At 45.8% G+C, this 27060-nt stretch overlaps 1 protein-coding gene across 3 annotated transcripts; it reads left to right on the top strand.

Moving 5' to 3' along the window:
* The first annotated feature begins 119 nt into the window (after positions 1-119).
* Positions 120-26996, top strand: LOC310757766 (hyaluronidase-4-like). Of its 3 annotated transcripts, none has more exons than XM_083603433.1 (5): positions 120-624; positions 18672-18782; positions 21945-22953; positions 24985-25074; positions 25952-26996. In XM_083603433.1, exons 1-5 carry the CDS (start codon positions 590-592, stop codon positions 26342-26344), a joined length of 1638 nt encoding a protein of 545 aa, XP_083459559.1. In that variant the 5' UTR covers positions 120-589; the 3' UTR covers positions 26345-26996. The 3 variants fall into 3 exon arrangements, with proteins under 3 accessions (XP_083459559.1, XP_083459560.1, XP_083459558.1); XM_083603432.1 differs by lacking the exon at positions 120-624 and adding an exon at positions 14597-14631; XM_083603434.1 differs by lacking the exon at positions 18672-18782 and having other exon boundaries at positions 489-624.
* The last annotated feature ends 64 nt before the right edge of the window (positions 26997-27060 follow it).

The raw sequence follows: 27060 nt of genomic DNA on the forward strand, positions 1-27060 counted from the left end.
CCTGGTGGGGCTGAACTGTTTCCCAGACCCATACCATGCAATGAGTCATGGTGGGGTGTGTCGGGATACCCAGATTGTCACAACACCGTGGGCTGCTTCTGCATCCATGTGCCATGGCTGTAGTGTCAGCGCTGATTCCTGGTTAGTTGGCTATGGAGCAGTTTCTTAAATTCAGTTTTGAAGCTTTCAGTGCACAACTTTCCTGGCAGGCAGCCTCATTTATTTTAGGAAGCAACCACCCCGGGCAAAAGCCATTGAGGCACCTGCAGTTGCCACCTTATTTTCCCCTTGATCTTCTTCTGTGACTGCCTCCCTCCCTTTCCCCATGTCACACCCTCGAGTTCACGAGCCTTTTCCTGCTTACTCAGAGATGAGTCACAGGTGAAGACATCGCTGAGCTGCTCCCAGAAGCACCAACTTCTGACGACTCCCGGGCGTGAGCGGGCAGGGTTCGCGGCCAGGTGAGGCGGTGGGCGGGGCCGGTGCTGGGTGGGCGGGGCCAGCAGGTGAGGGGCGGTCCTGTGCCCTCCTCCCCCAGGTAAGCGGCGCCGGGGGATCCGGCGGGACTCAGGCAGCGGTCCAGCCCTGGATGCCTGGACAAGGAGAGATGAGGACGCGGCAAAGGTACGTTTGCGTCGCGGCGTCTGCTGGGTTGGGAAGCCTAAGCCGGTCCTTCCTATCTGTTGGGAGCGGAAACCTCCCCGCTCCCTTCCTCTCTCGAGTTTCTCAGTGACTCCTTTGTTTGCAAAGACTTCGGGCAATACAAATACCAGCGTCCTCTTGGGAGCTGAGTTCAAATCCAGGGGGTTGCTGTTCTACCTGTTGAAATGGGTCTCCGTGGGCTTCGAGCGTTGCTTCGTGGTGGGTCAACTTTTTGGAGACCTCTTCCTCTTCCTCCGCCTGCATTTCCACTTCCTTCCTGCCTTCTCCGGGGCTGCTTTTCCTAAGGAGCCCCTTCTCCCCGCGCCCCGGGTCTTTCCCTTCCTGGTGTGTAGATCCAGGTGTGTAGGTCCGCTAGCGCCGCGCCCTTTGATATTTGCATCTCTTAGCCCGAGAGCAGCAACTCCCTTGTCGCCTCTCAAGATCGCGGCGAGTGAGATTACCTTGCTGGAAGGGGCTGGGGTGAGGGGCGGGAGAGAGAGACGGTGACAGGAATGAAGCCCACCCCTCAGTTTGCTTCTGGAATCAACTGGCAAAATCAACGGGGGGGGGGGGGCATCGCAGCAACCTGTTGAGTCTCTGCCCTGCCCAGCAACTCCACCCTAGGTATTTATTTCATTATCTGTGCTTGATAGTTGGAGAGATTGCCATTCTATAGAGAAAAAATTCACCCCATCTCTTCTGAATATTGATGGTTCCCCTGACCACAGCACCTGAACCTTGGTGTGTGTGTGTTTAAGTCTTGTTTTAGTGAAGACACCCTAAAGCTGTTGGGTAGGCTTTGTATGCTAGATGAATTTCAAACATGTACTGGCTGCCTGTGCATCATGTTGTACCCATTACCGAAATGACCAAGCCTACTCAATAATGTTCTGATTCAGTCAAGCAAAGATGGCCCTTGATGTCCCTTCGAACTCTGCAATTCAGTGATTCTAAGATGGGGTTTGCAGGTACCTTCTCTCATCTGGGCATTGGGCAGACCAGACCTCCTTAGCTTCAGCAAAATCGTGACCTCATGTGCCTTGAGCACAGATACCTTGGGGGAAACTTGGATACGTAATACCCATTTCCCTCTCCAGAGTTCCTTCTGTGCCAATCCTTACATGCTGTCCTTGTTCAAGTGTCCTCTCTTAAAATACTTCTGTGGAGATTGCCACATATGTGAGCAAATACTCAAGGAGGAGGGGTGGGGAAAAACCTTCCTAAAAACCCGGCATTTCTTTTCCTTCATTATGCAACCCCCAGGACTGCAGTTGATCTGCCAATCAGATTTTTATTTGCAGTTTACAAAGGGTTTGCAGCAGCTGTGTGGAGCTTGCTGTGTAGAAGACGCTGTGGATGACATCAGCTGAACGATTTGTGGTGGCTTTTGCCATCACTGAGTGCAGGGCATGGAGTGGAACAGTTTGTCTGCCCCAACACACCATGTACAGAGAGAGTGCCCTTTTCAGTGAAGTGCCCAAAGCTGATCGACATGTGACATCCACAGGTATCTTGAGCTCATGCAGCTGGCCAGGAGCTGCCTGAGAAATGCTACTGCTCTAAGCACAAGGTTCTTATGAGCACAGATGTGCACTAAGGATTGTGGACTGTGGAGTTCATGGAGTGTGCTGGACCAGCTTAGACAAAAGTTCTCTCAGGCATGGTGATAGCTACAGTCAGCTTCTGTTGGATATGAACTTGCTTGTCTGACTTCTCCCCATGATGATCAAAAACCCTTCCAGTGTGGTGTAGTGGTTAAGAGCGGTAGATTCATAATCTGGGGAACCGGGTTCGCGTCTCCGCTCCTCCACATGCAGCTGCTGGGTGACCTTGGGCTAGTCACACTTCTCTGAAGTCTCTCAGCCCCACTCACCTCACAGAGTGTTTGTTGTGGGGGAGGAAGGGAAAGGAGAATGTTAGCCGCTTTGAGACTCCTTCGGGTAGTGATAAAGCGGGATCTCAAATCCAAACTCTTCTATCAACATAAACAGACCTGCCAACATTCTCTCTAGCTCTTTGGGAAATGGGCTGAAACACAAGTTTCACTGGCTAAAAAAGCATTCACTCTAATCTTAGCTATTTATTGCTAGTAGCATTGCCTGGTAGTATACTATAATCAACTGAAAATGGTGAATATAACTGCAACGGTTATGAATGTAGATGGTTATGAACAGAAATGATCCTGCCAAATTGAGCCTTGTTTCCATTTTAGTGCATTGTCAACTGGCAGCAGCTCTCCAGGGTGTTATAGCAGAAAGGTGGTTTTGTCCTCAACATTCACCCAAATTTCTAGCCAAACTACAGACAGAGGCAGGTGCCGCATGTGAGCTTCATGGCTGAGCGGGGATTCAAACTCCAAGGTCCTAGTCTGACACTGTAGCCATGACACCACACTGGCCGCATTAGTGGCCATAGTCTAAGTATTAAACTACATGTGATGGCAGCAGATCATGTGCAGACCCCTTTTACTCTGACTCCCCTCCTCAATTTGGGGCAATTTAACCACAGCTGTAGAAGCGGTCCTGCAAACATGCCCTCTTTCTTCCTCTCCCCATATAAACTCTGTGATTGGGACAAATCCATGTTTTAAACACATGAATCTATTGCTGCCATGTGTACTTTGAGCCTTAACTGCTCTTTTGATCCATAAATACTCCTTAGCGCAGGAATGCAAGCATTCACAGGCATTTTACAATATACAGTATATATAACGTTATAGTCCTTTAACAACCTCGCTAAGCCAGGTTAATGCAAGCAATTTTATCATGAATGAGAACAGGCTTACAATCTGGGTGTGCATCTGTTACTTTTCTTGTATTGGTTTAAGAGAGGAAACAAGTTGACTGTTAGATTTGTCTCCCACAAATTGCTGTACCTGTTCTGTTCTGTGAGTAATGAACACATCATTGTTTATGTTTTAAAAGAAGCCTGAAATGATAAAAATATTTACAACCCGATTAAGAAATTAGTATTTTGGGATATGCTCAAGGAAAAACCTGGTACCTTTTGAGCTTCTGCTGAAAAAATGTTTTGTGCAGTCTTCTGAAATGTAATCGGCCATCTGCCAGATGAGACCCAGACCTGGAAACTGCTAGATAACAGCAAGGCAGGCTGACTGAGCTGAGTGTTTCAACATTTGAGCTTATGAATCCAGCTGTTTAAATCATTGCAGGATTTGTTTAGCTATGAACATGAAATTATGATGTCAGTTTGCTAATCCAGAGTGAGTGCTCTTTCCTGATGCATAACCTAAATATATCTGCATGAATTCATTTTCTGGAGAAGTAGGCATGCTTAGGAGAGCTTGATATTTAAGGGAAGATCGGTTAGCAGTACTGCCTCAAGCTGGAGAATATTATTTGGAGATTAGTGTCAGCTGCTACCAAGGGCAAAACTAAACTGACTGTAGCAGCATTGTAGTCTTTGCTACATGGGTGGAAATCTACAGCAAATGAATGCTAGGCAGCTATTCCAGACTGAAACCAATTTGACCTGAAATCCAAATGAAATCTGCTGTTGTCATATCTGCTCAGAGTTGCCTCCCTGTTCTGTCCTTTGCCCGGATCCTTTAATGTTCAACGGATTCTATACCGCCTTTTATGGTTTGTTTACTTCCACGCATGTCAAAAGTGCCTTGCAGTGCAATTAGAGATGTCAAAACAGTTCAGAGAATGGGGTTCATTATCGTGGTCTCCTGTGGATGGCTGCCTCTGCAACGAAGCCAAAAGAGGAGGAAGAAAGAAAAGGAGCTGTTGTACAGTACAAGCGCAGCCCATTAATTCCTCCGTGATGGTGCTAGCCAACTGAAATGTGGCCATTTTTCTTAATAGGAAATTTTGAATTGGATGCAGGACACAAAGCTACCTCTTCTAGCTGCTCTTTATATGTGGGATGCTTCACTAGAACCTAGTTGTGATGGAAAAGTTCACTGCAACTAGGGAGTTCTGCATGCGTTCCTTCGCACGTATCCACATTTTCACCTACAGTTGTTAGTCAGCTCAAGTGTTTGGCAAAGCCTTGGGCTGCTTTTCCCCTATCAACTCACAACAGGTTCTCGGGGCTGGATAGGCCAGTCCTAAACCTGTATACACAGCAGGAAGTTGTAATGAGTTCAGTGGGACGAAGTTTCTAGTAAGCATATGGTTAGGATTGCAGCTTGACTCTATTGGGTAAGGACAAGGAGAAAAACAGGCTAGCTTGGGCTTGTTTATGGATTAGGGTGAAACTTTCCACTTTCTACTAATCTTGCCTTTCTAAGATAAATTAGAGCCAAACTAGACACGCCACATAGCTCGCCCTTTTACAGTTGGTTTTACAAAAGAAATAGCAAGTGTGTTTCCTCTCATTGTGAATGGCAGGTGTAGTTTGTTTGTGTGTGTGTGTGTGTGTGAGAGAGAGAGAGAGAGAGAGAGAGAGAGAGAGAGAGAGAGAGAGAGAGAATCTATTGGATCCCATTAATCTTTGATGTGGATGGTTATCCCATTTCTGCAAGGAGGAGCTGCCAACATGTGACAAAACCTCAACAGGAAATGGTCTAACCCTGACAGCAGACTTATTTTGGCTCGCACTATATGCAGATCCTTTCTCCCACACCTTGAGGCAAAGACAAAATAGAGGATTGTATTCTCCTCTACGCATTGGGCCAGTAACAAATGAGAGGGCCCTATGGTTGTCATGGATGCCATGAAGTCTCAAGTCTGCCCATCTAAGGCAGCCTTGGAGTGAATGTTGAAGACCCACAAGACAAATGTCTTACAGTTCTCCATTATCACAACTGTTACTTGCTAGTACTCTACCAGTTATGTTTAGTCAATGCTTGTTGATGTATATTTTGATACATCAGTGTCGGTGGCTGGTAGGCAGGAGGAAAGGCTTTGCAGAGAACCTTGTATAGTAAAGGATAAACGCATCTCTCTCTCTGTCTCTCCTTTGAAAATTGCACATAGAAAGCTTTGGGCTTCTGGTGTTGTTTACTTATTCTCTGGGCCATTTCAAAATATTATTTTTACCAGGGTGTCCACTGTCCACCTACAATGAAGCCATGTTAGATTGATAGTCAACAGATGTAGGTTCACTCACACTCTGAGGCTGGCAATACAAGGAGTGGAAGCAAGCAGCAGAGCATCATTCAGGGTCTTTTTGAGCTTTTACTGCAGGAAGCAACTGAGCAAGGGGAAGGTTTCTGGGCACTGCACCAGTGACAGCCTTAGAATGCACCTGTGCAGACAGCACCAGTTTCTCCGAGGCACAGAAGTCAGTCAGGAATAGCTGCATAGAGAAGAGCTCTCACTTTCAAGTCTCTTCCTACTCCCACCCCACTAAGAACAACTGTGGAGGATTTGGATGAGGGGAAGTACAGGATGTTTCCAATGTCCCCACCAGTTCTCATAAAATCATAACACTTCTTGGTGTGCAGTAGCACCTGGGGCACCTAGCTAATGCCACAGAAACTGTGCCCACAAACAAAGTCACACAGCAAGAAGGTCCAGCGCCGAGGGCCTTCTGGCAGATCCCTCCCTGCGAGAAGTGAGGTTACAGGGAATCAGGCAGAGGGCCTTCTTGGTAGTGGCATCTGCCCTGTGGAACACCCTCCTATCAGTTGTCAAGGAAAGAAACAACTATCTGACTTTTAGAAGACATCTGAAGGCAGCCCTGTTTAGGGAAGCTGTACACTGTATTGTGTTTTTAATACTCGGTTGGGAGTCACCCAGAGTGGCTGGGGAAACCCAGCCAGATGGGCGGGGTGGAATTGATAAATTGCCATTATTATTATTATTATTATTAATAACATTACTACTACTATTATTAGTGAATCCCACCCTTCCAATTAACATTTAAAGGTTCTCCCTAGACCTGAAATTTTAGCAGGTTTCTTATCTAGGGTACCTTTCTCATGTCTGCTGTTTTCAGACTAGTTTTCCTCATAACAAAAAAGGAGAACTGATTACTCCTTTTTTTAACTAACCTCAAAACTGTAAACACCATCCTCGCAGGAAAACCATGGCAGTTATTCACCACCTTGGAAGGGTCTATGATGCCTGAAAACTCCATCAAATTCTGCCCAAAAAAAGTACAGATGTGATGCTGATAATACCAAGGTTACAAGTTTTTCTCCCCAATATGGGACAGCTCCCTCCCTCCCTCCCTCTGTGCATCTGAAGAAGGCCAGCTGAGAAAGGAACATGGGAAACAACTCTCAACCTGGGCAAACCTCAAGTTGTTTTACAATCTCTCCCTGCAATTGTGTGAAGGAGATTCCCCAGGCAGCTGCATTTCTAGACATTTATTAGCTAGCATTCTGTATCACAAAGGGAATCATCAGGCACACAAAGGTAGTGGAGATGTCCTTGGTTGCAATCTATTTGGAGGAAATTATTCCATTCTGCTTTGCATGACTGTGCTCTCCAGGGTGGCCTCTTTTAAGAGTTACTGGCCACAAGAAAGCCCTGTAGCCCTTCCCTTTGGTATTTTTATTTGTCAGGAATCTCTAATCTATGGGAGCTCTGCTCCTTTCCTTCCTGAAGAGAACACCAGTTGCTCCTATTTTGCTGTAGCAGGGCCTGCAAAACAGGGAACGCTAGTCTTGATTTTTCCCCCATTTAAAAATATTTATTTTATTACTTATTCCATAAAATGTATACACCGCTTGACTGTTAAAAAGCAGCAACAACCTCAAAGTGGCTTACAAAAATATAAAACCAAAAAAGTTAGGAATTTCCCCCCCAGGACATTAAAACATATAAGAAGTTAAAATACTAAAAGCAGATTAAAATTCACATCAGCATTTCCAAGCATCTGGGTAGGCCTGTCTAAACAGGAATGTTTTTCGCTGTACTCCTGATGCTCCATCATCAGGGTCTAATGATGGAGTTCTTGCTATGTTCTGTTCACTTCCCTTGTTTCCCAGCCTGTGTGTGTGTGTAAGACTCTTAACTGAGACATTCTTCTGGTATACACTCATAGAATCACAGAATTGGAAAAGACCATGGGGGTCATCTAGTCCAACCCCCTGCAATGCAGAAATCTTTTGCCCAACGTGGGGGCTTGAACCTATGACCTTGAGATGAAGAGTCTAGCTAATGCCACATTCACAAGATCCAACCCTTGTACTCTGCACAATTAATTAATCTGGAAAAAAGAACTATCCCTGATATTGTATATTCTATCAAAAATTGAATTAAAATCTTGATGAACTTTGAGGTTAACCAAATTCCCAAATATTTAATTTTTTAAACTACTTTTATGCTCGTTTGTTGTTGCATCTTATCTACCATTTCTTTATCCATATTTTTAATTAACATTTTTGTCTTTTTTATATTTATTTTAAAGCCTGCTACTTGTCCAAATTCTTCAATTTCCTCTAATCCTTTCTTAGCACTGACTAACGGTTCTTCTGTTGTTAGTACCAAGTCATCGGCAAAGGCTTTAACTTTATGTTCCTTTCTTCCAACTGCAATTTTTTTAACTTCTTCTGTTTTCCTTATCCTCATCAGGAGGACTTCGAGTACCGAATAGTAGTGGTGACAATGGACACCCTTCAGGGTCATCAAGTTTTAGGAATAGCTTGTCATGGCTTTGTGTAGAACTATCACACCTGTAACCTGTATTCCAGCGGCAAAGGAAAATGGCTGTGGAAAAGCTGACAAAGCCATCACTTTTTCTTATTTTCCAAAAGCTGGCTGTTTTTGCTTCTTTTGATCACCACATATTTTCTGATTTCCAGAGATGTCCCCCAACTCATCTAGAGCCCAGCTGGAACAACTGCATATAATTGTTGCCTTTTGAGATTTGTTAGCCAATCGTTGCCAGAGACAATCAGCTTGATTTTCATTTTGCAGCTATATCCTAGAACCATCAGGCTAGAACCTCCTTTGGCTTTACTGAAACGATAGTTCAAGATGGTGGGTACCTGAATGAGGAGGAATTGCTCAGCTGCCAGCGCTGGGTATGGGACAAATGTTAACATTACAGTTTTCAAGTAGTAACCTGCATGTCAGTGCAAAAATCTATCATGCGCCAGCTCCTCTCCGCTTGGTACATGTTAATGAAAAAGCTGTAGGGGGTATTCCTGCCGCTGAACAACACATTATATGCGTGCCAAGTTAATCAAAGGGAATTGCTTTTGTTCTGATGAAGCTATAAATAAATAACGAATGCACATCTGGCCAAATTTAAATTAGGAATAGTTTTGGATCAAATATAGTTGAGTGCATTTGCCTGGGACTCCTCTGGGATGTCAAGGATTCAGTTAAGGCAGTTTTTATCACGGAGAGCTGGTGAAACGTTAAGGCAGTTTTTATCACGGAGAGCTGGTGAAACGCCTTATACTGTCAGACTGTTGGTCCATTCTAGAGTAAAGGCCAAAGCCCTGAGGTCCACTAATTGGGTGCAAAGCAGTGTATTGAGGAAGGAGAGGGGAATGGCATGACTTGCACTTTGAATTAAGGAGAAGAATGTTCCTGAGCATATGCTCAGGCACGAAATGTGGCCTTAAGAGCAGAGGTGAGCGCACAAATTCACACAAAAATCCACTCCTGCCCCTCCACCCCAGGTCTGATGTCAGCAACCTAATTGGGGAGTGGTGGGGGGGGAGGAAGCCATTTTGTTCCTGCTGTTGTGAAACCATCCAGCAACAGCTACCACAAGATGTAGTGATGGCCACCAACTTGGTTTAAAACAAATTCATGGAGGATTAATCAACCACGAAATACAAGTTCCGGTGGTTAAATATTGGCTCCCATTATCACTGTCGATATCCCTCTGAATAATGGGGAATGAGAATGGGAGAGGGGCCTATTGCATTCAGGGCAGGCTTTTTGTATCTGGATGGGTTACTATGAGAACAGAAGGCTGGCCTAGATGGGCTTTTGGTCTGATCCAACAGAGTCCTCCTTACATTCTTACTTGCCAATCCTACTGCAAACCACCCAGTCAATCCCAATCTATGTTCTACCCACCACTGACCAGGGCTGCAACTGAACTTCTTTTCTAGCCTTCCTGCCTGAGACTTGTCAATGGAGTGAACCTGAGACATTCAGCATCCATGACATGTGCCTCTGGCCCTGAACTCCGGCCCCTTTGTAAAGCTAGGCGTACTGAGTTAAATCTAAGCTCCCTGATTCAAATTGCACTACTGCCGCTAATGATGTGCCAAACCTTGGGGAAAGCATGATCCACAATACAGGGATGCTGCAAACCTACCTTACAGGTAGGTTGGAAGAATAACTGAGCAAATTTATGCAAAGTGTTTAGATTGCTCCAAAACACTAAATATTATCATAATCCATTAACTAAATTAATCGTACTGTTTGTATAGCAGGTGGTATTTTCCATTGTGTTTTTAAAAGGGGATAGTGGAGCTATTTCCTCCCCCCCTTTTTTTGGATTCCATTGGAGGAAAAGCAGCAGCAGCCCTGGAGTAGTTCTTGGATTCTTGCGGCTTCAAACTGCCTCTGCTGAACTTGTACTGTACATGCCTTCTCTCCCCCACTCCCGCGTCTTCCGCTGTCGAAAATGTTTTGAAGTCTGTTTTGCTTCACGAGAACCGCAAGCAAATCGGGTACCCAAGGGAAAAAAACCAAATAGCTACTGTTTCGATCTTGCTGGATTGTGAAACGAACCACAGCAGGTGGGATGGGACTGTATATGCTTCGGGAAATTGCAATTCCCAACGGTTCATGGGGATTCTCATTTAACTCAGCATATTCAAGAGCTGCTTTCGGAGGCAAAGCTTTGGAATGAGCACCGTCCCAGCAGAGCCAAATTATCACCAGCCCTTTAGCCTGAGTCTCGACAGCTGAGGACCAGGGGAAACTGTCTGGTGAAATGAAAGACTTTGGGATTGGCAGCAGCACTTGCTAGCCTCCAGATGTCTGCCTGTCACTCGCCAGTATTTGTGACAGTCAAGCCATCTGCACTGATAACTGCGAGAACTACAGGAAGACAACAGGAATGTAAAATGTTGACAGATCTTGCACGAGATGGGTTCTGTGCCATTTAATTGTTGCATGGGATGGAGTTTTGTAGCAGGCCTGGCTTTTCTGCCATAGTTAAGTTAAGAGAAATTACATCTGTCAAAGTTCTCCTTTGTACACAACTGTTAACAGATACAGGAGCCTTATCATATGTAGAATTGGCAACTTAAAGCGTGCCTCCCCATACATCCGTAGTGAGTCTTCTAACTTGTTAGTATTAATTAGCTGGTTTAAACCAATCAGCCTCACCAACCTAACTGTTTCTGTGTTATAGTCTTGGCCCTAAATTTCTTAATACGGTTCAGGAAAAGAGCTGGTCCAAAGTGCAGATTTTTCTGTCCTTGCGCACTCATTTTAATAACTCTCTTGATTCACCATGTTGCAATCTCTTATGATTCTTCTGTAGAGCGTGACTCCTTGTTTTCTGATCAGAATGACCAAGAAGCCGTTTGGGTCAGGTTTCCCCAATTCTCTCATATGCTAGATATCCTTTGGGACTAGCAAACTGAGCAGGACACATCGCCGAAGTGTTGTTTCAGTTATGCCTACGCCTGGGTCCGCACCCACACACTTTTGTCACGCTCGCTTTGTTTTGTTACTTGCCGTTCCAGAACAGACCACTTCCTGTTTTTCCTACATCTGCTGGAGTGGCAAGCTTGGGTTTTTAATTAAAGAGTAAATTTGAACAATTGCACGCATATACCAAACCACCGCCGCACAAGGATTTGCAGAGTATATACATGCTTTTGGAGAATAGGCACACCAGGCACACATTCACTGTTTAAGCATAAGGAACTCACCCCTTTGCATTTCCACTGAAGCGTTGCACAAATATTGATGCCTAACGGGGCTGGCCCTACCATTAGGCAGAGGAAAGCGGCAGCCTTGAGCAGCTGATTTGGGTTGTGTCAGGAAAAGGCAGCAAATTGTCAGCTATTTAATTTATTATGGCTGCACTTTTACTGCCAAGGAGCTTGAGAGGCACTTGTGGGATTCTCTGCCTCAGGTGCCAAAATAACTTGCCCCCTCTTTGGTGATGTGAACCTTGACCAGTGGGGAGGGGTTTCCATTTGTTGCTTCACCTCAGGCAGCAAAATGTCATGGGGTGGCCCTGATCACTAGCTGAGATATGGACTATCCTTCCTTGCGCCAACATGGCAGATTGTAGAAAAATCAGCCATTCTGGAAACTCACACTGATCTGTGTAACAACCTGTGTAACAAGAGAATATTAAACTGAGGGGGGTGGGGGAGACCCAATATTTTAAGGAGATTTAGAGATGCATGCTTATGCTCCACTATTTGGCCTGTCAATCTTTCAGCCTGGTGGTGTTTGTTTCACCAATTTCCTGTCTGTAGCCACTAGGTGAAGCAAGGTAGACTAAAATGCTGTCATAATGTATTCATTCATGCTTTGTGTTGCTTTTTGGGTTGCTGTTATGCTTTGAAGAGAGGCAGCAGAGCAGTTAGGTAGCTTTAGACTCTGGACTGTATTGTCTTCCACTCACCCCCTCTGTAAATAGTATGATATGGTGCATTGATAAACCACCTTTTAGCCCCAAAGAAATATACAATAAAGGTATAATACATAAAAGACATAAATGAAAACCATATAAAATAGCTGTTGTTCTCACTGAGGTTTATTATGCATTGTATTTTTCTGTATTACTTTGCTATGGTAATGTGTATTACTTCAGAATGTCCTAAGCCAGTCCTACGCTCTGTGTGCTTTATTGGGGTGGGGGGCTACTCATTCTGCAGAGTGAGGCCCTGGATTTCTGCCCCAGAGGCTCTTGCCCAATAGGCACCACTGCAGGGGAGGGATGCGCCTTTCTTCCTGTTGTGGTGGAGCAAACGTATTATGATTCGTCACTAATGGAGTATAACACCACTACATGTGCTGGGAATCTCTGGCAGAGCCGTTTGACCACTCCTCTTCCTCTATGCTGCGCTGTTCTTTCCCTCCAACCAGATGGCACCTGATGCCTCGGGGGACTGGCAATGGGCTAAGGTAGCCTTTAGTCCAAGCGCCGTTTCTCTGATCCAGACAGCCAGTTGTGAAATATCTGGCTGTTGTTTCCTGCCAGTTTTGCTTCAGTTGCCTACTTGAAATTCGTTGGAAGGTTTGGGCTTGATTCCCACCCTGCACCATTTGGTCCTCCCAGAAATGCTAAGGCATGGAGGCAGTTTTGAAACTGAACTCTGGAAAGACATTCCATTTAAGTAGGTCCCAGGGTCAGAAAGCAATATAAAAGTGGGGTTGTAGTTAGTTTTCGGTGCCAGTCTGGGACATTTTGCTCCCTGAAGCAGCGGGGGTCTTCTCCCTCACCCCCACCGCACCAGGGCCAACACTTAAAAATCTATACCTTGGCTTTCTAGAGCAGATTCAGTAGCCTTTCTTGCTCTGCACCTGTGTTTAGGTGTACCTAAGAAGAGCCCTGCTAAGTCAGACAATCGATCTAGTCCTGCATCCCATTTTGCACAATGGCCAACCAGATACTACTAGGGATCCCACAAGTAGGGCATGAAGGCGACCTCTCTGGTTACCTAATCCTAACATGTGCAGTAGCTCTGACAGAATCTACCTCCAGAATATTCCTCCTTTTGGGACCATCCTATGAATGATCTACTGTTTCTGGAGAGGGTAGGGACAACCTATAAAAGACTGTCTGACGCATTCCCAAGACAACCTCATTGTCGTGCAGTAGCAGAAGAGCAGTGTAACCTTGTTTGGGCTCATGAATTCTAGACAAAGATTTTCCTTTAAAAAACATGCATTCCAATTCTTATCTTAACTGATCCTGGGACTTAAAGTCTCAGACCTGTTGTCAGAGTTGGCCCACATGAGGCAAGGTGATGCAATCGCCTAGGGTGGCAGGACCCCCAGGGACAGCAGATCCTGATGTAGATCTTTATTCCTTTCTCCGTAGTTTCTGATGTAGATTTCCACTCACCCCTTGTTCCCTGGCAGGGTGTGTGTGTATGTGATTATGTAGTTTGCTTCAGGCTCCAGATGCCTTAGGCCAGGCATGTCCAACAGGTAGATCTTGATCAGATCACCAGTAGACCCCGGAATGTCCATTGTAGATCACTGGTAGATCACTGGCTTCCCCAAAGAAGCTCAAAAAGTTTGCCCTGCATGCCTAAGAAACTGTGCTTTTTCTCCCCTCAAAAAAAAGCTCAACAACTTTGACCTGAACCCCTCAAAAGGGGGCGTGGGGTAGATCACTGCCAGTTTGAGTAGATCGCAGTCTCTTGGGAGTTGGCCATCCCTGTAATGCCACCCTCTCCAAGGTTTGCAAGTTAAGACGCCGCCTAGCACTCACTCCTGTTCCGAACTGGCAAGCGCAGCCTATTCGGTTTGGAACTTTGGAGCAACTGTCTCTCTTGGCAGCCCGCTGGGTCCCTTTGCACATCACAGCTGCTTTGGGGCTGTCAAATGCATCGGAGCAAAGGAAAACCAGGGAGCTCCAAAGGGCAAGGCTGCTGCCGTCTGCTCAGAGAGGCTGTGGAGACAGGACAAAAGTGGCTGCCGCTGCCGCTGCCCGCCCGTCCTTTCTCACGGGGTCGAGCGCAGGCGAGCTTTCTGTTTGACTGAATGAGCACACACGGCACTCGAGCACGAGGTTAGCCTGGAGGAGGTGCTCACAATAAACACAGCTGTCCACAGAGCACACAGACATGGGCTGTACCACTTCAGATGCAGGGGAGAGCAGCCACAGGTAGTTCCCCCTCCCTTCCGGGTCCCTTGGTCTAGGGAACCACCTCCTGGGTGTCTCTGAGCACAAGACTGATGTGCAAATGCATCTGGCAGGGATGCAGGCGAGAGGCACTGAGGCACCCTGAGCAGCCTGAGCAACTAGAGGGCTTGGTCCTAGCCAGAGGGGACCCACTGAGGGCGCTGGCTTAGCAGGCGCCCTCATCTCCCAGGTCTGAGCCTGACTCTTAAGAGGGAGACAGAGCACTGGAGGGGCCAGGAGGAGGTGGCTCGGTCCCATGGCTGCAAAACTCTTCAGGTAGGTGCCCCTTCCCCTCCCTCCCCACATGTTTTCTTTTGTTTGGCTGAGCAGTTGTTTTTGTATTGTTCTTTGGAAAAGAGGTGGGAAATCCATTAGGGCTGCGCTGGAAATTCACCTGTCAGAGCTAGCAGCAGCCAGAGAGAGGCTAGTCTTTACTCCAACCGCTCACATGGACATTGGGGGGTGGGGGAGGTTTGAAGTCATGAATTGCAGAGATGCAAGTTTGCCACAGGCTCTTTAGTCTTCCGAAAGCCTGCCTTTTCAAATCAGAGTGGGGTTCCCATTCCTCTTCATTCGTAAAAGTGGCTGATGGAATGAAGACACAGAAGGAGCTTGGCGAATTAAAGCTTTCTGCTTCTGATGCAAGCAGCCAGGATATCTGAAGCCTTCGGAAAATTGCTGCTTCCTTGCTTTTAAAGTATCTGTACTTCCCCTCTACTCCTATAGTCTAATGATGGAACATCCAGGAAAGAGAATCTATGTCTCACTTTCTGATCACATTCTTTCTGTGGCTCATCCTACTGCTTATTTAATGGATAATTGTAGTTTGTAGATCTTCTGGAATTTTATGTGACTTCCTTCCCTTTGAAATGCAATTGTTAAATGACTGAGGTAAAATAGCCTGCCTCTTATTTGCCATGAAATGCATAAGAATGAGAGAGAACAATTCTTATGTATATGCGTGCATACACACAAAGACACACGCCTGACTTGTGTCCTCCTATAAACAATTTGGTAAACAGCTCCAATTTTTAAAAGCAGTTTTAAATGTTTAAACTGTAGCATTGTTGTGAGTAAATTCCTGTTTTGTAGTGTTTATTTCTCTGCCTTTTACTTCAGAGGGAGACCAGAATCTATGAAAATAAACTTCACAGGACCCTCATTTACAGACATGAAGATGCTTAGCATTACTTAAGTGTGCCCCCGCCCCACTTTCATGGAATTCAATGCATCCCTTGCTTAAAACATTGATAATTGGATATTTGTTATTTATATTCTAAGCCCAGAAAATGCTGGAAACATGTGAAGAATAAATAGAATGTGATGGTGGTGAGAGGAGTAAACTGAGAAAGAAAGCAAAATGTTTTCAAAGGCATCAAATGTATCTTGTTTTTTCTTTCTTCTTTGCATTACACTGGTGATCCTGCTCTGTTTGACATGTGTGGTTGCCTGAGTCCTTAACCTTTGCTGGATCATGTCCTAATTTATTCTTTAGCAAGCAATTTCAAAGCACTCATCTGGCAGGCAGGATGCTACCCTAGTACAGGGTGTGTGTGTTTTTGTTCTTCTTACAAAGTTTCTTCACAAAGTTTTGATACCGTTCAGAGGTTAACATTTTTGCTATATTCTACACCTGAGAATACTTACTGTTACCTAGTTTTCAGCATGATGTTCTCGTATTTTCAGGCACAAATGCAATATTAGTTCTTTTAAAAGGATGGCTGAGTGTCCGATGAGCTAAGAGCTTTATGGAAAACGGGATCATGTGGGAGGCAGTCTTCTGTAACTGTCATAGTCTCTCCAGAAACTCCACCTGGATTTACAGCTTAAAGAATCAATAGCTGCCCCGAGAGCATTGATGCTACCATTCTCTAAAGAGCAACTGATGCTGAACACACACCCTCCTATATATCATTGTATGGGATCCACTTAACGGCCATCAGAACTAAGTGCCTCAACACGAGGCCCCTGGGGTCAGTGGACCCACACAGAATTGGCAGGAATAGTTAATGGCCATTGTGGCAGATCAATTATTATGACAACCTGTAGGTTTGTGTTGTAACTGTAAACTTGGCCCAGGAAGTTACATTAGCACAAAAGGCTGGTTTGCTGCTATGGCACCAGTAACACAACTGCCATTCCATCACAAGGCCTCTTATTTTTCTCACAATAAATTTTCTCATTAATTTGTTTGAAAGGGGAGAGTTGGCACAGGCCAGGATTTAGGGATGACTTCACCATAGACTCCTGCAACAATGGTTTTGGCACAGCCCTATGCACGTTCTGTAGAATAGCAATTTTATAATTAACGATGATTGGCATGGGAACTTTCGCCTCGAGATGGAAGTGCGCATGATGCTGAAACTGTCACTTGAAGGTGCATCTTTGTGCAAAACCTTAAAACAGCTGGTGCGGGGGGGGGGGGGCTCGCCAGGCTTGCAGCATGGTGGGCTCTATCCATGACCACCATCTACAGTTCTGTGATCCCAGTGAAGGTTCTTCCTCTCCCCCAGGCTGCTGTTAGTCCCAGAAAAGTGTTCCCATGGGCGCCACTTCTGTTACACTGGGAGCAAGTCCTTCTGGCTGCTCTTGTAACTGCACACAGAGAAGGGGCCACGGCTCAGTGGTGGAACATCTGCTTTCTGTGCTGAAGGCCTCCGGTTCAATTCCCATCAACTCCACATAAGACTTGGGACTCAGCTATAGAGCAGCAAATAAGGTGTTTTGAATATGTTGTAAAGTGCACTATACATATGTGACACAAGATGGCGACCGTGAGCTATGCCAAATTCAAAGTATTTTTCAAAACGTGTTGTTGTTTTTTTAAAGCATTTTCACAGCATTTTTTATATGTGTGTAGGTTCCACCTTGGAAGTACACAAATAATCCGGCTCTTACAAGACAGGGAAACTACAACTTTGCATGTGAACCCCCCTGGCCCCCTTTTCTGGTTCTTTCACTTTCCTGTAGCAAAGTCTTATCTTTGCCTTGCAATTACATGCATCTAGTCTCTTCCATGATCCATTTCTGCAACAGGAATTGAGTGGTCCAGGAAGAGGGGATGGGCTTGGCAGTGGAAACATTACCATGTTTCTGCAGTGGCATTTCAAGCTGCGATGCTGCTTTTAACTCATTTATATTGTCGTATTTTCATTTAAACCTCTGTTGATTTACAAATAAATATCACAACTATGCAGCAGTGTGGTTATTGCTGGCTCTCTGGAACAAGCACACCAAGATTGGTCTGTGTTAATTCCCCTGAATTAAGCCAGGTTATCAGACAAATGCAATTCTGTCTGCCCTCTCCAGTAAATATCCCAAGAGTAGCATCACAAATCCGTCCCCTCCCCCGAATACCTGTTTACCCGTGTAAGACATATGAACATGCATATGTATGCATTGGCACACTAGGGAGCACCATGTTATCCTGTTTATCGCTCTGCCACAAAGTTGCCTGGCATCCTTCCAGCAGCCTTCTCAGAACTTAAGTGAGCTGGCATCTACAGTAGCAAGAGCATGAATTATGAGCAGGAAATCTCCTTAAGCTCTGAGCTCACTGGGTGGCCTTAGGCATGGCCTCCTCTCAGTCTTCGCTTTCAATCTGCGAAATGGGGATAATAATGCCAGCACTTACAGGGGCGCTGTAAGGATTACTGAGATACATGAGAAGCACTTTGAACATTTCAGGGGGGAAAGCACTATAATTAAATATTAGTGCATTATTAAATAAAATTGGTGCATGGGATGTGAATCACATACACTACCCCGGTGAGGAGAAGAAACTAGCTGGCAAGTATTTAAATGCTGTTTTCATGGCTTCCCTGGAGTAGATCCCTCTGGTAGATTTACTCACTGTTTAGGAACACTCCTGAGATGTAAATTATGTCTTGGGAGTCAAGTGGGTGAATTGCTATGCCATTGAGACCGAAGGCTAGGTAGTATTTAATTATAGTTTGTTCTCCACCCCCACTGCTTAGAGAGGAGGAGGGGGGAAGTCTTTCTTTTGGGAACAAACTCCCCCCCCCCCCCCCGCTCCCTCCCATACAATCTGCTGCACTGAGAGCTTTAACTCTCCAGAAGGAAATCTTAGCTCTGTATCCAGTGTTGCCATTTAATCTTCCCTGGAGGTCTACTTAGTGCTTCTGAAGCTTGGGTTCAGATAAAAGCAACTTCTCCTTTACAGCTTGGGGGGGGGAAGCTTATTCTGCTCCTGGGTTGCTTGGTGAAAGTGGTGCTGCTGTCCTTAAACAGAGGGCAGCATGGCACACTACGCTGGCGCTGCTGCGAGCTTGTGATTTTTGTTGATTTCACTGTAGATCCAGGGGCTGGAGAGATGCCGAGTGGCTTATAGGATTTATCTGGGAGATCAAAACCACAGACAGAAGCAGGAAAAAGGAAGGCCCGTTTACAGGCACCCTGCTCCCCAAGTAAGTTAATTGGTGGTTTGGCTATTGCTTCCTATTTTCTGGTCATCTTCTCTGAAAAAGCCACTAAACTCCCATTATGATTGCTTTTTTGGCATTTCCCCTTCTAAATATGCAAATGCACCTTCAGGGTCTTTTCAGGTCTGGATGAAAGATCTGGTGGAGATTATGGGAAGAATAAATAGGGAGGAGACAGGAAGAGGAAAAGAAGGTATTGATTTTTCCTTCCAGGCACTATGGCATCATCACTTTTCATCCTGCCTTTCCTCCTCCTTTACAACAGCCCTGTGGAGTAGCACTCAGGGATGATGAGTGGCCACATGGCTAGATCAGCAGTCAGGTGGGATCTGAACCGGGACCTCCCTGTACAGCAGCATTACCACCACCCCTGCCTTTGATTTCTCTGTGCCACCTGCCCAGCCTCCCTCCGTCCTCTGCCCATGTGCAGAGTTTCAGGCTGGGCACGCTCCGTTGGCTCCTACCCACCCAGAGGCCTCTTTCTAGCCTTCATTCTGGTTGATATTCTACCTCCCCCTCCCTCAATAAGCCCCTGATTCCCCGCTCTGCAAAAGCTCACATGGAGGCGCTTTGTTCCTCTCCCCTATCTTATCAAACGTTACAAACTTTCTGGCTTTCACGCTGCTTCTACCCTGCCATGTTATACAAGGTTTTCTGAGAGCTCTGGACATTAGTGGGGTAGTGCATTTGACTAAGAAGCGCTTCACCTCCAGGGAAATACTAGGCTGTAATGCAGGTCAGCAATGATTGAAAGCTGTAATCATCAGATGTCTGCTCTGTGGCCTATGCAGAATGAGGTTAATGTGACTACTCACTTCCTGGTGGAATTGGCCTCACTGAGCTGAGAAGCATGAGAAGGGGAGAACGGGATGCTTGCAGTGGTAGGAGGGGGAAGGGAGCACCTTGAATGTGCCAACAACAAACTGGAGCTTCAATTCAGAATGTATATCCATGTTATTTTATAAACCCTAAAGTTGCATCAGGGTTTTGTTTTGTTTTTTTTATTTAAATCAATGGATTACATTATAAACTGGGCTAGGGAACCTGTGGCCCTCTAGGTGGTTATTAGACTCAAGCTCCCATCATCCCTGACCACTAGCCATGCTGGCTGGGGCTGATGGGAGCTGGAGTCTTGCTAATGCAGGTTCCCCATCCCTGTTTTAAACAGAGAAAACTGCTAATGACAAAACAGACAAGGCTATAGTGACACAGCAAAGTGAGGCCACCATTTACCCTACACTTGGATAAATAGCACTGGGAGCAGATTTGTGACCCTGGAGCCGGATGGCCTCTAAGGAGCAGCAGCAGCAGCAGCAGCAGCAGCTCTCCTTCCCTCCCTCACGTATGCTGCAAATTGAATTACTCTGCAAATTAGCTTGAGGGAAACCTCTTGCAGCCGAGGCAATTAACAAAAAGGCAGCTTTCCTTTCAGACCTGATTTGGAGAGAATGGAGCCTTTAAAAAGCCACCACTCACCCATTGTCCTGAGCTTGCCACCAGTCGTCCTTTTCCTACCCAGTCTGCTTTTGACCCCTGACCCTGGGATGTCAGACAAAAACAAGGGAAGGGGCAAGGTTTCATTTGTGCTTTTTGCAGCTGGAGTCTTCAGAGGCTCTGTGATGCTCACAAGTGAAAGGAAGACCTTTCTGACGGCAAGAGCTGTTTGACGGTGGAACAGACTCCCACAAGGGGTGGTCAGGCTCTCCTTCCTTGGAGGTTTGCATTCACTGCCTTCAAATTGTACAGTTCTATGATTGTAATGTGGCTGTCGGATGAAAACATCTATGATGAAGAAGGCTTTACATATATAGCACTAGTTGGTGAGGCAGGAGGCAAGGTGGCCAACAGTAGGCCAGGGCCAAAGACAGGCAGAGCAAACTAATTCTAATTTTGCCCCATCTTCCTCTGTCTGGGTTCTAAGAGCAAGGAGGTTGCTGGCAGCCAGTGTCAACCATTATTTGTTTGCAAATAAGGGGGCAGGCAGGCAGGCCGGCCGTGGCTAAGCGTGGTGGGGCAGTGCCCCACTTGCCCTAATGGATCAGCCTTGGGATGACTGGGGAGCAGTCACACTCTGCGCAGTGTTAGAAACTCAGTTGCGCCAAATGGCACCTTAAACTTAGGTTGCGGTTGTCTGTTTGCCAGGGGGTTCTGCTCTATATGACCCTTCTAATGCTACAGTTCTATGATTCTATGATCTCAACTACTTTGCTTGACTGTAGCTTGCTCTTACAACTGTTCATTTGTCGCAGTATGCAAGAAGGAGAAAGACACGCACAGGGGAAATGGAAATAGTATTAGCTGTGGACTAAGGCAGAAGTTTTTAAACTGTGATCTGAGTTCCATTTGGGTGACTTGTGGAAAGGCTGCAACGCAGTCAAATATATCTGCACTCAGCCCTGCACTGACTTTCCTTGATGGGATGACGGAGGACTAAGATGCCCAGCAAAGGGTTCATGGTTCGCACAGGAAAACAAAATGCTTGTCTTTTGCTGCACACAAGTTAGCTGGCTTGATGGAGATGTCAATTGCCAACCTGGTGTCCAGAAATCTCCAAGTAGATTTCTGCAATTGGGCCTGCAATTGTGGGGGAATTAAACACCTGGGGCATTTGACCCTTTAATCACTTTGCTTTCCCCCCAAACTATCCAAGACACATGCTTTTAAAGCTAAAACAATGTATAACTTTTACTTAATGTACTTGCAACTTGCAAACTAAAATATGCAACGTAGGTAGGTGTTAACTTACATTGCTAATATATCTTACATATCTAAGATAAATACTTTTACAGACTACCTCTGAGACAGTCAGCAGCACAACAGTTCAGCTGCTCTCACATGAAAGACTAACTGCCATAACTGTACCAACTGAAATAACTGCCTCTGGGCGTGTGACAGCACAGATTTCTATAGCCCTTGTGAGCATTAACCCATTTAATTAGCATTTTGGGTGCTTCCATCCCACAAATTGGACCCGTGGCAGTAGCAAAATGCACCTGGGGAGTTCCGAACATTGCTGCATGGGGAAACTGATTTGTTAGCTGTTAACCAAAGTTCCAAACTGGAATATGGTTGGGTTTGTTTTAGAATACCTGGCCAGTCAGCATCAGGCTCATGTAACTCTTGACGGGCCTCTTGTCTTTCCTGCAGCATTGCATGCGACGCAGCACCCTCATGCTCAGCCGGGCCACCCGTGTGGGCATCCGCACCCTTGAGGCTGTGCCAGCCCTTCAGCCGCCATGCCCTCCTGCTGCTCCTGCTCTTGTTCCCAGACCTGCCTGTGGCATCTCCCAACCTGAAGCCGTCCTTGCCTCCCATTGTCAAAGAGAGCCCCTTTCTGGTGGCCTGGAATGCGCCCACTGCCCGGTGCTCGGCTGCCTATGGGGTGCCCCTCCGCTTGGACTCCTACAGCATCCTGGCAAATGCCCAGGAAGCCTTTGTGGGCGGCAACGTCACAATCTTCTACTACGACCAGCTGGGCTTGTATCCCTACTACTTGAACACAACGGTGCCGCCCACTGCCGTCAACGGTGGCTGCCCTCAGAACGCCAGCCTGACAAGGCACTTGGAGCAGATGGAGAGCGACCTGACGGCAGCCATGCCCTCCAGCTCCTTTGCGGGCCTCTCTGTGATAGACTGGGAGAACTGGAGGCCCCAGTGGGTCCGGAACTGGGACAAGAAAAACGTCTATCGGAACATGTCTGTCCAGCTCGTCAGGCAAAAGAATCGCCATTTGTCGGACGCCCAGGCCGAAGTGCAGGCTAAGTGGGAATTTGAGACGGCCGCCCAGGAATTCATGTCTAAGACCCTGCAGCTGGCCCGCTCTCTCCGCCCCAAGGGCTGGTGGGGCTACTACCTCTTCCCAGAGTGCTACAACTACCACTATTTGGATAGCTTTGAGAACTTCACAGGGCACTGCCCTCCGCTGGAAGTGCAGCGCAACAACGAGCTGATCTGGCTCTGGGAGAACAGCAGAGCCCTCTACCCTTCCATCTACATGGAGGAGGCCCTGAGGACCTCTCCGCAAGGGAAGAAGTTTGTGTGGGCCAAAGTGGGGGAAGCCCTGAGAGTGGCGGAGCTGCCTTCTGTTCAACATTCCCTCCCTGTCTTTGTGTATGCCAGGCCGTTCTACACCTACACACTGAAGGAGTTGTCTCAGGTGAGATACTTGCCCTCTTCCCCACCCTTGCTCCTAAACTGCACAGTGTGTATGTGTGTGTGTGTGTGTGTGTCTCTGTGTGTAGTGTCCATGCTTTGAGGCCCAGTAGATTTACTGCTCAGCGATGTTGTGAACACATCTGAGTCTTAGTTAGAGCTCTTGATCAATGGTAGCCAGTGAAGGAAGGAGCCTTGTGGCAAAGAGGAATGGAAAAGAGATAAGGTGTTAGTTGATTTCTGAGTTTATCTCAGGACTGTGTGAGTTCCCACCAACTTCACTCCTGGCCATGGTGATGCAACCAAATAGAGGGTGAGAGGGCTATTGGGAGAGACCTTTGGATTAAAACACAATATTTATTGCAAAAATTTCAATACCCTCTTCATCTAGAGTGACTCCACGATGAATGGCATCCTTTTTTTAAATGTAACTATTACGAGGGGTTGGAAGAGATGACACTTCCAATACACACACACACACACACACACACACCACATTCTTCCTTCACAATGTGAACATCCCTTCTCAACATACACTATTAAATCTGATACACATGGCACTAATGTTGAACATTTAATACCTGCACGCAGATTTCACACCACTTTACTGGCCATGCTTGCCGTGGTTTTCTTCCCCTCCAACTACGTTCCAATTAAGTGTGTCTGCGTGAGCAATTCTCAAATATTTTGGGCCCTGTGGCAGGAGTAGAGATCCATTAGGAATCTTGATTTTCTATGGTGGTGTAATACTCAGTCATAAAAATGTTTAAAATGTGTGTGTGTGTGTGTGCTGTGTTGGGAAATGCCATTCCATCTCTCTTCAGGACTGGAAATTTTACTGTTTTACAGGATAACAAAAACTGCTTCTGTTGCACAGAAAGCAAAATGGATTAGGTTTATGGTTTGACAATAAACTTACTCCTACTCATGCTCCATGAACACACACACACACACACACACACACACACACACACACACACACACCAGTCTTCCCTTACACTGTGCAGTGTCATTTGCATCAAGTGAGACTGATATTCCTGTCTAGCCATTTGAGCATCAGCAGTGGCCGTATTGGGCTATATACAATGGTGCCATTCTGCTCATGCAACAGGCTTCTGTTTGCTCAATCGAACTTCCTTCTCCTTTCCTCTGCAGCCCCCGTGCACAATCAAAATCCACCCAGAGGACCTTCCAGAGCATTTGGGGGGGGGGCACGTGCAGGGAGAGGATAGGATGTCCTATTGTGTTGAGCAGAGTCCCATTATTGCAGCACTGGACACAATCCACAGTTTGGGTGTTTGTTCTTGACTATAGCAGGAATAGAGGATATCCAAACTGCGAGCGAATATCAGATTCCTGGTGGTCTTTGCTTTTAATTCAAAAGGAGAGGCGATCCAGAAGTTGCCAGCAACTTGCTTCTCCATGGGGGCAGTACCAAAGAGAAGGCAGCAGTGGAACATGGTGCCCTTGCTAAAGCTTTAGTGAATAGTTGGGAATTGCTACCAATACTCTTGGCCCTTCTTTCCCAGCCCTTGCTGCCTGTACTGACCACTTCTGAAAGACATGCATTAGAGGGCTTGATTTCATACAAGTAGTGTGTGAATTGCCTGTAAGTTTATCACCCTCATGGTTGAACAAAGAGAAATACTGGTAAATGTCTTGAAGCAGGGTGGCTAACCTGGACCTGGGCCCTCCAGATCTTATTGGATTACAACTCTCATTGTACTGACCACTGGCCATGCAGGCTGGAGTTGAAGTCCAACAATATCTAGAAGGCTTTGTCCCAAAGCTTCAGAACGAGAAGTCAAACCCAGATTTGTAACTGTGTTTATTCAGTTGAGCATCATGATTTATAAACTCATGTAGAAGCTTCCTTTCTTTATAAGCCAACTGACTCAGATCTTTGTAAGTATGGGGGAAAGTTCTATGAGAAACGTTATACCAAATATATTCTGGTGCCCGACATCCACCAGAAACGGCTTAGGTATTTACCGTAAACTTGCAAATTAATGTGTGCTGGTTTCTGTTGTTCTAGACAGACTTGGTGTACACCATTGGGCAGGCTGCAGCCATGGGGGCTCACGGCATTGTACTCTGGGGAGACGCAGAGTATTCTCGCAACCGGGTAATTTTAATAGTAGCCCTTGAGGCTGCTTTTCTTACTCATTCTTTTATTTTATCTGTCTTGTTTATTTTTCTGCATCAGGTTGATGGGCAAAGGGAAGAAGCAGAAGTTCTACTTTGTAAACTGGTTCTTGGTATGAGCTTTCGTGTGCATGCACACTGCACACGAAAGCTCATACCAAGAACTAACTTAGTTGGTCTTTAAGGTGCTACTGGAAGGAAATTTTTTTTTTTGTTTTGACTATGGCAGACCAACACGGCTACCTATCTGTATTTGTAAACTGGCTACTTAAAAGACTAGCAGAGAGTACCATGGGGTATTTAAAATGTTCTAACTTCACACACTGCTGCTTATTCTGAAATGTTGAGCTTGTCAGTCTTCTATATGCACATCTGCAGATGCAGAAATTCCTTGCATGTTAAAAAAAATAATGTCAGGGAGAAGGTTTCTAGACTAGTCTTTTCCTTGACATCCTAGCTCCTGACATGCAAGGGGTATTTAAAAAAACAACAACCCTTTTCCTACAGTCTGAAATGATGCGCCCCTGATACAGATTTGCCACTGTCCTGAGAACTTTTGGCCTAGGCATTGGTATGCAGCCAGTGTTTGGGTGCTATATTTAAGTTACAGAATGAATTACGAAACCTCTCCTGTCACAGACCCTCCCATGTTATGCTAAAGGAATAATTTTAAGGCAGAATCAATTCCACAGGACCCCAGCCTCAATTAGGACATTTTAAGCACTAGTCAAATAGGAATAAACAAGTCCCCAATACAATTAAATTCCAGTATTTTCTAATAGATTTATTTAGTTTTGCATCACAGACTTTCTGGCATTTGTAGCTATTAACTCTTGTAATAACTGTTTTCCTCACAGACCAATTGCTTAAAGATTCAGGACTACCTGAACAGCACCTTAGGCCCTTATATTGTCAACGTGACCATGGCGACCAAACTTTGCAGCCAGAAGATCTGCAACAGCCACGGCCGCTGCATTCGCCGATGGATGGACTCGGCCAGCTACTTGCACCTCAGCCCTGACACCTTCCAGATCCAAACAATAGCAGAGGGCAACCAAACCCGAGTGCTGGTGAGGGGGCAATTGAGACGTTGGCAGGAGGACAAAATGAGAGAAGAGTTTGTGTGTCACTGTTACCAGGGCTGGAATGGAGAGCGCTGCTCTGCCCGGGGGCGGGGCTTCTGGCTGCGGACAAGTGATTGGTTAATTCTTGGGGTGTTCCTGTCCACACTGTGGGGGTGTTGTTTGTGAGCCATTTGGACCAGTTGTGATACATGTGGATTTTTTGTGTGAAGCCCACAGGGGTGAAGTGAATCCCACGAGCCGCTGCATAGTGGTGAGAAGGGAAGACCAAGACACGCATGGTGTTTGGTGACAAAGGTGTTGTGAAGTGATCTGTGGCTCCCACTGATGTTCCTTCTCCTTGTTGTGTTCATCTGGAAAAGTGAGCACATATGGATTTTACCCTCCAACAACTTCCATGACCTATGCAGGATTCTATTCTTCCAACACACTGAAGATTTTCTTTTAAAGTTTTGTAACTCTCTTCACCAGCATAGCTGCAGCTTTAATATTCAGCGGTGCATATTTTCCTAAACTGTGACAAGAACAGTAGTTTTCTAATTGTTTTTTTTTTAAAGCAAAAGTTAATTCAGTCAGGATCTGATATTTATAACAGTTAAATAATGGCACAGTCACCTTTAACAGCACTGTACTGTATTTAAGCAGATTATTTATACAGAAGAAACATTTCCTACTTGAACCAGATAGGAGTCCTCCAAATGTGATTGGTACTGTTTAACTGATGTGTGTCTGTCTGTCTGTTTGTATATGTCAAGCTACCTCTCTTATTAAGCGGGGGCAAGATTAAAAAAACTTTTTAAATTAAATATTTTTCATGTGACACAGATTGACCTAGCATTTCAATATTGTCACCTACTGAAAGCCATAACCACCGCTGTTCAAGA

Source organism: Podarcis filfolensis (assembly GCF_964270895.1).
Source record: "Podarcis filfolensis genome assembly, chromosome: 2".
Classification (NCBI taxonomy): Eukaryota; Metazoa; Chordata; class Lepidosauria; order Squamata; family Lacertidae; genus Podarcis; species Podarcis filfolensis.